The 10150-nt window shown below is 38.9% G+C and overlaps 1 protein-coding gene across 3 annotated transcripts in view; it reads left to right on the forward strand.

Annotated features, from left to right (window-relative positions):
- LOC110466424 (glucans biosynthesis glucosyltransferase H-like) overlaps positions 1 to 7463 on the forward strand; it is a 19211-nt gene extending 11748 nt beyond the window's left edge. For 2 of the 3 annotated variants that reach the window (XM_021522895.1, XM_021522896.1), the window contains 2 exons: positions 1764 to 1816; positions 4604 to 7463. In XM_021522895.1, the coding sequence (XP_021378570.1) occupies positions 4801 to 6861 (2061 nt within the window). In that variant the 5' untranslated portion in view covers positions 1764 to 1816; positions 4604 to 4800 and the 3' untranslated portion in view covers positions 6862 to 7463. The remainder of the gene's footprint in view (positions 1 to 1763; positions 1817 to 4603) is intronic. The other variant, XM_021522894.1, reaches the window with a different exon arrangement.
- The last annotated feature ends 2687 nt before the right edge of the window (positions 7464 to 10150 follow it).

The raw sequence follows: 10150 nt of genomic DNA on the forward strand, positions 1-10150 counted from the left end.
TTACTTTGTACCATGTACAAAGGTAGTTCATGTATAAAATGTTTTACTTTGTACCATGTACAAAGGTAGTTCATGAATACAATGTATTACTTTGTACCATGTACAAATGTATTTCATGAATACAATGTATTACTTTGTACTGTGATCAGTAGGAGTTACTGTATACAATGTATTACTGTAAAACATTGTATACGGGAACCAGTGCTGGACACGATTAACAGTAATACATTGTATAGAGGAACTTCTGCGGTACACGGTACAAATGATATTTGTATACCAGAATTCTTACTGTAGACGGTGCAAAGTGATCGATTTTATACCGGAACTAATGCTGTACACGGTTCAAGCGATACATTGTGTATCAGATTTACCACATTACACAGTATAATGGCATAGGTTGTATACCAGAACTACTGTTGTAATCTGTACAAAATGTTCACCAACTCCTTTATCCGAAATATTTCTTTTACTCGATGGGAAATTAACCAATTTTTTTGTTAGGATTTCTGCACCTGATAGTACAGTGGTAAATATTTTATATAATGCTACAGAATATGATTTTATTATAATTTTAAAAAAATACTCGTTGTACGTGTTCGATATATGTTGCAGACCGGAACTTGATAAATGGATGAGGGAGGGGTCGGTAATTATACCTTACATAGAACGAGTTATAACTTTAAATACAAACATTACATTCTGGTGTAGATTTTTTGTTGACTTGTCGTTCATCAGAAAAACAGTTATCGATGAAGACCACAAACAAGATAAAAGTTGTAAGAGCACGCTTGAGATCTGGCTGAGTGATGACCTGTCGATAGGACATCTGCACGATCGGCCATGTGGAACCTTGGTGCGGCGTTCTACAATTGATCACTCCCCGTATCTGTGTAGCACGCTCTTCTGTCTTTTTTCACACCGTGTTTTATCACCGAGCCTGATAGTCTCACATTTATTGATATGGCTCCACTACTAGTCAGTATGGTCTTTGTGATATCAGGCGACATATCGCCGGAAAACCACCGACCTTTAACAAAACATAACTGCATTTGATTTCGGAAAAGTACACTCTCCATCACATAAACAGTACAGTCAAGGAAAATCAGTAATAGATAACAAAAAACAAGATTAAGTTTGGGCTACAACATATACTTAATGTTTCTAGGAAAGAAAACCGGAAGTACAATACATAACAATTTACTGCGACTGCAGGTTTAAGCTCTATATACCTGTACATGTATATTGTACATGTATATTTTAACAATGAAATCTCATGTATATGGATATGTTTTTCCACATGTCACTTTTTTTTATCGATTTTCATTCTTTTAGCGTTTAGTACAATTGATAAGTCCCGAATAGAAGAAACGGCTGTGTGGTACTGTACAGTAAAATAGTATACTTTGTAATTTCATTTTTTAAAACAACCAGATCAATTTGATCTTATTTTTTTCTATCAAGGTTACTTTCTGTATGGACAATGTAAATTGGTCTATTTATATAGATGCTTCCCGCGTATTCCTAGTGATAGCTTTACGTCACAACATCGTTGACTGCTGAAGGAACCTTGTAGCTGAAATTTTATGCAGCAAGACTTTCATTAAATACAACCTTTTTTATTTGATTACAAGTTATCCGTTGTATCCGAAAACGATTGATTTGTAACGTAGTTATAAGTTTTATAGATACCTACCCTTACAGTGTATTTTGACATGTGTTCCGGAGTATTTTGGGTATTGATTTTTTTTCTTTTTGAACTTCAGTTCCATTGATGAGTCCAAAATGGATGAAATGGGCCATATGGTGAATATAAACTGTATGTATGTATTGCGTTCTGCATCAACCTTCAATTTTTTTAAATAGTGCGCTTCTTTTTTTATTTCTAGTGACTATTCTCCAAAGTGCAAACTTTCAGTTTACTAATACAACCGATTTCGAAGTTAAAAAAGAGTTATGAATTATATAAATTACCATTTACAAGCTCATTTTATCCATTGTTCATCTAGAAGAATTTCAATTTGCTAAGCGTTCTAGCATTTATCACATGCTACGATAAACTGTTCTTACCATTCCCAACTTGTCTTGCAATTTAACTCTAAATGACGTTTTTTATATCAATGTTTCTCCGCTGACCCCTTGTCCTTGCGATACTGGTAATCTCGTGTATGTGTTGTTGTTGATGTTGTATACATTACGTAGCGCGTGTTAACTCTGCTCCCTCGTGTATGTGTTGTTGTTGATGTTGTATACATTACGTAGCGCGTGTTAACTCTGCTCCCTCGTGTATGTGTTGTTGTTGATGTTGTATACATTACGTAGCGCGTGTTAACTCTGCTCCCTCGTGTATGTGTTGTTGTTGATGTTGTATACATTACGTAGCGCGTGTTAACTCTGCTCCCTCGTGTATGTGTTGTTGTTGATGTTGTATACATTACGTAGCGCGTGTTAACTCTGCTCCCTCGTGTATGTGTTGTTGTTGATGTTGTATACATTACGTAGCGCGTGTTAACTCTGCTCCCTCGTGTATGTGTTGTTGTTGATGTTGTATACATTACGTAGCGCGTGTTAACTCTGCTCCCTCGTGTATGTGTTGTTGTTGATGTTGTATACATTACGTAGCGCGTGTTAACTCTGCTCCCTCGTGTATGTGTTGTTGTTGATGTTGTATACATTACGTAGCGCGTGTTAACTCTGCTCCCTCGTGTATGTGTTGTTGTTGATGTTGTATACATTACGTAGCGCGTGTTAACTCTGCTCCCTCGTGTATGTGTTGTTGTTGATGTTGTATACATTACGTAGCGCGTGTTAACTCTGCTCCCTCGTGTATGTGTTGTTGTTGATGTTGTATACATTACGTAGCGCGTGTTAACTCTGCTCCCTCGTGTATGTGTTGTTGTTGATGTTGTATACATTACGTAGCGCGTGTTAACTCTGCTCCCTCGTGTATGTGTTGTTGTTGATGTTGTATACATTACGTAGCGCGTGTTAACTCTGCTCCCTCGTGTATGTGTTGTTGTTGATGTTGTATACATTACGTAGCGCGTGTTAACTCTGCTCCCTCGTGTATGTGTTGTTGTTGATGTTGTATACATTACGTAGCGCGTGTTAACTCTGCTCCCTCGTGTATGTGTTGTTGTTGATGTTGTATACATTACGTAGCGCGTGTTAACTCTGCTCCCTCGTGTATGTGTTGTTGTTGATGTTGTATACATTACGTAGCGCGTGTTAACTCTGCTCCCTCGTGTATGTGTTGTTGTTGATGTTGTATACATTACGTAGCGCGTGTTAACTCTGCTCCCTCGTGTATGTGTTGTTGTTGATGTTGTATACATTACGTAGCGCGTGTTAACTCTGCTCCCTCGTGTATGTGTTGTTGTTGATGTTGTATACATTACGTAGCGCGTGTTAACTCTGCTCCCTCGTGTATGTGTTGTTGTTGATGTTGTATACATTACGTAGCGCGTGTTAACTCTGCTCCCTCGTGTATGTGTTGTTGTTGATGTTGTATACATTACGTAGCGCGTGTTAACTCTGCTCCCTCGTGTATGTGTTGTTGTTGATGTTGTATACATTACGTAGCGCGTGTTAACTCTGCTCCCTCGTGTATGTGTTGTTGTTGATGTTGTATACATTACGTAGCGCGTGTTAACTCTGCTCCCTCGTGTATGTGTTGTTGTTGATGTTGTATACATTACGTAGCGCGTGTTAACTCTGCTCCCTCGTGTATGTGTTGTTGTTGATGTTGTATACATTACGTAGCGCGTGTTAACTCTGCTCCCTCGTGTATGTGTTGTTGTTGATGTTGTATACATTACGTAGCGCGTGTTAACTCTGCTCCCTCGTGTATGTGTTGTTGTTGATGTTGTATACATTACGTAGCGCGTGTTAACTCTGCTCCCTCGTGTATGTGTTGTTGTTGATGTTGTATACATTACGTAGCGCGTGTTAACTCTGCTCCCTCGTGTATGTGTTGTTGTTGATGTTGTATACATTACGTAGCGCGTGTTAACTCTGCTCCCTCGTGTATGTGTTGTTGTTGATGTTGTATACATTACGTAGCGCGTGCTCCCTCGGTTGATTAGAGTTTTCTATTGTTTCCTAGCGAAGACCTTTGTATTTTAACTGTCTTGACCTAATGGAGTTTTGAGTTCTGTATTCCTCTTAAAAAATCGCTGAAAGTTTTGTTTAATATTTCAAAAGATACATTTGTTATATGTGTTTGATTATGTTCGACTTTTAGTGATGTTCTGAGAATCATTGCGAGTTTTCTTGACATTTTTAAGGTTCCTTGAAAGCTGTGTAAATTTCCACGTGTGTATGTGTGACCCCGTAAAGTATGAATTAACATACATGTGGTGCAGAAACCGTGCCAGGTCAACTGTATAACGACGTGTACATATTTTTCACACCTTCGCCAATTTGGCTCCTTTAGTGACATTCTCAGCATTGTTTAAATTGCTTGTTTTTGATGGATAGTTTGACCTCCCACGCTGGTAAAAGAAACTTGCGCACTCGCAGCAAATATAATGGTATGGTGTTGGGTATTTCTGTACATTAAATTCCAATCCTCTTAATTGTTCAATCTCTTTTTACTATTTTCCAGGCAAACAGATCTGTGGAGCAGCAAATGTCGAGGAACAATCAAATAATGAGCCCGAGCACGTCTGTCTCGCCCAAATCTTTCGAAACATCGACTTGTCAACTGCACTCTTCAAATATGGAAACCATTTTCAAAATATTTGGGAAATATTTTAAAATCGTAGAAGATCCGTATAGACATCAGTATCACACCATACAAATATGCTGATAAAGAAACTTAACGTTTTTAAAATGGACAGAAACATACGAGTTTATTTGTATTTCTCTATCTGGATATTCATGGCCTTTGGGGCAATAGTGTTAAACATTATGAACGTGGATTGGAATAAAACAGAATACGTGAACGGTGTGATCATTGTAGTGGTGCTTGGCGTACTACAGGGTTCGGTGTTCGAATTCCCCGTGCAGACGATCGCGACGCTGATCGTTGGAGGCGAGACCCGCAAAAACAAAAAAGCGCGCTGTGATCGTTTCACCATCGTTCTAAACTACAACTTGCTTGCCCTAGGCCGGGACGATATTGATGAGTGTATGGACACTATGTATGAGGCCTATATAGGTAACCTCAGTCCAAACGTATCCGCCGTCCTGGTCAGCGCCACCGGCGCCGAAGAGCTAAAACAGTACGAAACGGATGTCGTTAACAAATTCCGGAGTATAATATACGATCAGTTGTATAATGAAGGCATAGCCTTCGCCAAGAATGACCACGAGTCGATTGACCCGTTACACTACGAGCATGTGTGGCAGATGTACGAAGACATCGATAAGGCGTTATTTATCAGGGAGTATCTTCACCAGATCTGTGACCGCTATGCCAAGGAGTTCATGGTCATTCACAGAGTCAGTCGTGTGCTCCGGAAGTGTGGGCAGTATCAGGATCTCATGCTATTGTCGGAAGGTGATGACGTAGCATACACGTACTGTGACGTAGAATACTATCAAAAAAGCGCGCGCCGCTATGGAGAACCACTGTTTCACCAATCGGAGGACGTTAGTAATATATTTGGAAGGAAATTTGACTATACGCTTGTATTGGATGGCGATACTGGAGTTCCGAGAGGAATGGTTTTCGAACTCCTGGAAATTGCTGCAGCGAATCCCGAACGAGGAATAATCCAGCCGTCCATCAAACTTCACTGTTCCCTGACGGACACCGTCTTTATGCATCTCGAGTCTATGCGACAAGCTATTTATAGTCCTATGACAAACGCTGTAATGGCATTGTTAGGACAATCTGCATATTTCGGAAAGGCCATGATAAAAAATCGTATATACATAGACAAAGTGATCGGCACGCGCACTAACTTGATCGAGCTCGTGCCTGTGGATGTGCTAAGTCACGACACGTTCGAGGCGGCCATCTTACACCCCATGTACGCTGGGTCTACACACCTACTAGAGGCGCCTTCGTATAATTTCGTCACATGGAACATTCGAGAGAGACGATGGAATCGAGGAGAAATTTTGTTGGCAATGTATTTCTGGAAAAATGGTATCGGTAAACCAATGCGCTGGATACAGAAGAAATTTCAAAAGGACAAATTCAACAAAACGATACTGCGGACAGAATCTAAGTTAGATTTCGTGAGTTCCTATGTGGCCTATTCTGCACTTCGGCAGATGTTGATGAAACCTCTGCTGCTGTTTTACGTAATAATCCACATCAGTGTCCATCTCCGTTATAGGTACGCCTCCATCATCATCATCATGTTCCTTGTCCTCGTCTTCCCAAAGTTTGCTACGTGTACCAAACACAACTACAAATTTGTCATCCTAGAGTCTATTGCCTCCATCGTCCAGTTCACACCGGAAGCAATCATTGGATGCGTACGCATAGTTAAAGCCGTCCAGGCAAATTTGTTCGCTAATGTTAAATGGATCCCCCAAAGAGCGGTGGAAGAGGAATTCCGGGAATCTAATCCATTCTGGTTCAGTTTTAAACATCTGTGGGGTTACTCAGCCTTTGCTCTGATATGTGGTGTGTTAGTGATATTATTTCTACAGAGAGCAATGCTGGTTCTTGTGATGTTAATAACGCTCTTTCTATTGCCATTGTATACTGGAGTAACGTCACTTCCGGTGGCTGCTGCTCCCGAAAAGAGTATGGTTTACAAATCGGACAAAAACGCGCACGTTGCGTTCAGTGTAGCTGCGACACAGGGAGTGTATAAGTCTTTAGGTACACTGCGCGCTTCCGATACAGAAACCGAAAGTAGTAATGGCACGTTCAATGGAAATCCCAGCATATCTCCGGTGTGACCACGGAATTAGATTATCTAAGTCCGTGGTGTGACGTAGCAGTTACCCTAGTCCCCATAACAATTCCTAGACCCAGTGACGTCACAAGCCAATCAACATATCCCGGAAATAATTCATTTATTATTATATGTTAAGTATCCCTGTCCCACTGCAGACAGAACTCTACATAATTCGTACATCCAGTTAACTCACATTTATTTAATTTCAGAAATGATTTATCAAAGTTTTAGTTACGCATATTGTTCGGCATAGGCACGGGGATCCTTAAAGCTCAACACACTGGAACGTTGTTTCTTGATTGATACGCACGCATAGAGAGTATATTGACTTCAGCCTTGTTTATGATGTGTATTGTCAGAGTCTCGCCGAGTCAGTTCATTGTTATTGATGGGAAGTTCAAGATAATTTAAAGCGAATTCTTTATTGTTTAATTTAGAAAGCAATGAGACTAGGTACAATTTGTCCATACGCATGATCGCATGTAGTCTCGGGGACGTAAAACAAACCCAACTTTATTTAGTGTAATATGTCTACCTCAATGCGCCTGTGTATTATACAAACATTTATATTTATAGAACTCTCACATTTTATACTATAAAATGGTATAACTCAACGTATCTTGTTTCTTATATTTCATACACACTGTATTACTGTTTTATCAAATCTGTATATAAAGGTTACTTGAGGTAAATCCCGAAAGTATTATTTACAGTCAGATGGACTTTATACGGAGTGTTAAAAACACACACAACTCTTAAAGGAGTTCGTCGTATGTTACAGTTTCTGGTTTTAAGATTGCTGCATCCTTCTCTAAATTACATTGAGTTTGTTGACAGCAAAATAGACGATCAACTAAAATCCAGAACAGTTTGTAGTAAATTGGAGTGGTTGTTATGTGCTGGTGGATATTATGAGCAGACGGTGGTTGTTGTAATGAAATTGTTGTTTTGAGTGGTTGTTATGAGAAGGTGGTTGTTGTAAACAGGTGAGTGTTGATGTCAACTTGGTGTTAGGAGCTGTTGGATATTATGAATGAGCAGGTAGTTGCCTATGAATAGGTGATTGTTGTTATGAGCTGTTTGTTGCTATGAACAGGTGATTATTGCTATGAGCCGTTTGTTGCTATGAGCAGGTGATTTTTGTTACCTTTTATTGGTTGCTATGAACAGGTGATTGTTGTTATGAGCTTTTTGTTGCTATGAACAGGTGATTGTTGTTATGAGCTGTTTGTTGCTATGAACAGGTGATTGTTGTTATGAGCTGTTTGTTGCTATGAACAGTTGATTGTTGTTGTGAGCTGTTTGTTGCTATGAACAGGTGATTGTTGTTATGAGCTGTTTGTTGCTATGAACAGGTGATTGTTGTTATGAGCTGTTTGTTGCTTTGAAAAGGTGATTGTTGTTATGAGCTGTTTGTTGCTATGAACAGGAGGTTGTTGTTATGAGCTGTTTGTTGCTATGAACAAATGATCGTTGTTATGAAATGTTGGTTGCTATTAACAAGTGATTGTTGTTATGAGCTGTTGGTTGCTATTAACAAGTGATTTTTATTATGAGCTGTTGGTTGCTATTAACAAGTGATTGTTAATAGCAACCAACATTTCATAACAACGATCATTTGTTCATAGCAACAAATGATCGTTGTTATGAAATGTTGGTTGCTATTAACAAGTGATTGTTGTTATGAGCTGCTGGTTGCTATTAACAAGTGATTTTTGTTATGAGCTGTTGGTTTCTATGAACAGGTGATTTTTGATATGAGACGGTGGTTGCTATGAACAGGCGAAGTTGTTATGAGCTGTTGGTTGCTATTAACAAGAGATTTTTATTATGAGCTGTTGGTTGCTATGAACAGGTGATTTTTGATATGAGCTGGTGGTTGCTATGAACAGGTGATTTTTGATATGAGTTGGTGGTTGCTATGAACAGGTGAATTTGTTATGAGCTGATGGTTGTTATGAACAGGTGATTGTTGTTATGAGCTATTGGTTGCTATGAACAGGTGATTGTTGTAATGAGCTGTTTGTTGCTATTAACAAGTGATTGTTGTTATGAGTTGTTTGTTGCTATGAACAAATGATTGTTGTTATGAGCTGTTTGTTGCTATTAACAAGTGATTTTTATTATGAGCTGTTGGTTGCTATTAACAAGTGATTGTTGTTATGAGCTATTGGTTGGTATGAACAGGTGATTGATGTAATGAGCTGTTTGTTGCTATGAACAGGTAATCTTTGATATGAGTTGGTGTTTGCTATGAACAGGTAATCTTTGATATGAGTTGGTGTTTGCTATGAACAGGTAGTTTTTGATATGAGTTGGTCGTTGCTATGAACAGGCGATTTTTGATATGAGCTGGTAGTTGCTATGAACAGGCTAATTTGTTATGAGCTAACGGTTGTTATGAACAGGTGATTTTTGATATGAGTTGGTGGTTGCTATGAACAGGTGATTTTTGATATGAGCTGGTGGTTGCTATGAACAGGTAATTTTTGATATGAGTTGGTGGTTGCTATGAACAGGTGAATTTGTTATGAGCTGATGGTTGTTATGAACAGATGATTGTTGTTATGAGCTGATGGTTGCTATGAATAGGTGAATTTGTTATGAGCTGGTGGTTGCTATTGACAGGTGATTGTTGTTACGAGCTATTGGTTGCTATGAACATGTCATTGAACAGGTGATTATTGTTACGAGCTTTACGATGTTGTGATAAACTTTTATAAGCATGTTGCTATAAGCTGTTGTTATGAACCTGTCGTTTTGAGTGGTTGTTATGGGAAGATTGCGGTTATGTAAAGGTGTATGTTGATATAGACTTGATGTTTGAACAGTCAGTTGTTCTGAACAGGTGATTGCGGTTATAAACTAGTTATGAGCTGTTGGATGTTATGAGCAAGTGGTTGTTATTGAAGGAGACCTCTCTACATCAATCATGTGTCTTTATTATTGCACACCATCGTCAGTGACTATGATTAATGATTCATTTTCTGACTGACTTTGCATGCTTGTGCATTTGTATTTCGCATGTGAAACTCTCTCGTTTTTCTCTGGGCGTGGCAAATTGCTCTTCCTTTCTTGATAACAAGAATCCGCCAAACTGACATTATTTGTTCAAAAGTTTACGTTTATCATCGTTAACAATATAATCCCCTCCATAACATACTTAGTTATTAATTTTACAATTTGTCATCAATTACCTGCCATGACCAGTGATATAATATAATATGAAATCTTCCTTGCAGTAAAAAAAAGTTAATAAACGCATGGACATATCGTACGGACGGACCCCC

This window comes from Mizuhopecten yessoensis, unplaced genomic scaffold (genome assembly GCF_002113885.1).
Source record: "Mizuhopecten yessoensis strain PY_sf001 unplaced genomic scaffold, ASM211388v2 scaffold11133, whole genome shotgun sequence".
Taxonomy (NCBI): Eukaryota; Metazoa; Mollusca; class Bivalvia; order Pectinida; family Pectinidae; genus Mizuhopecten; species Mizuhopecten yessoensis.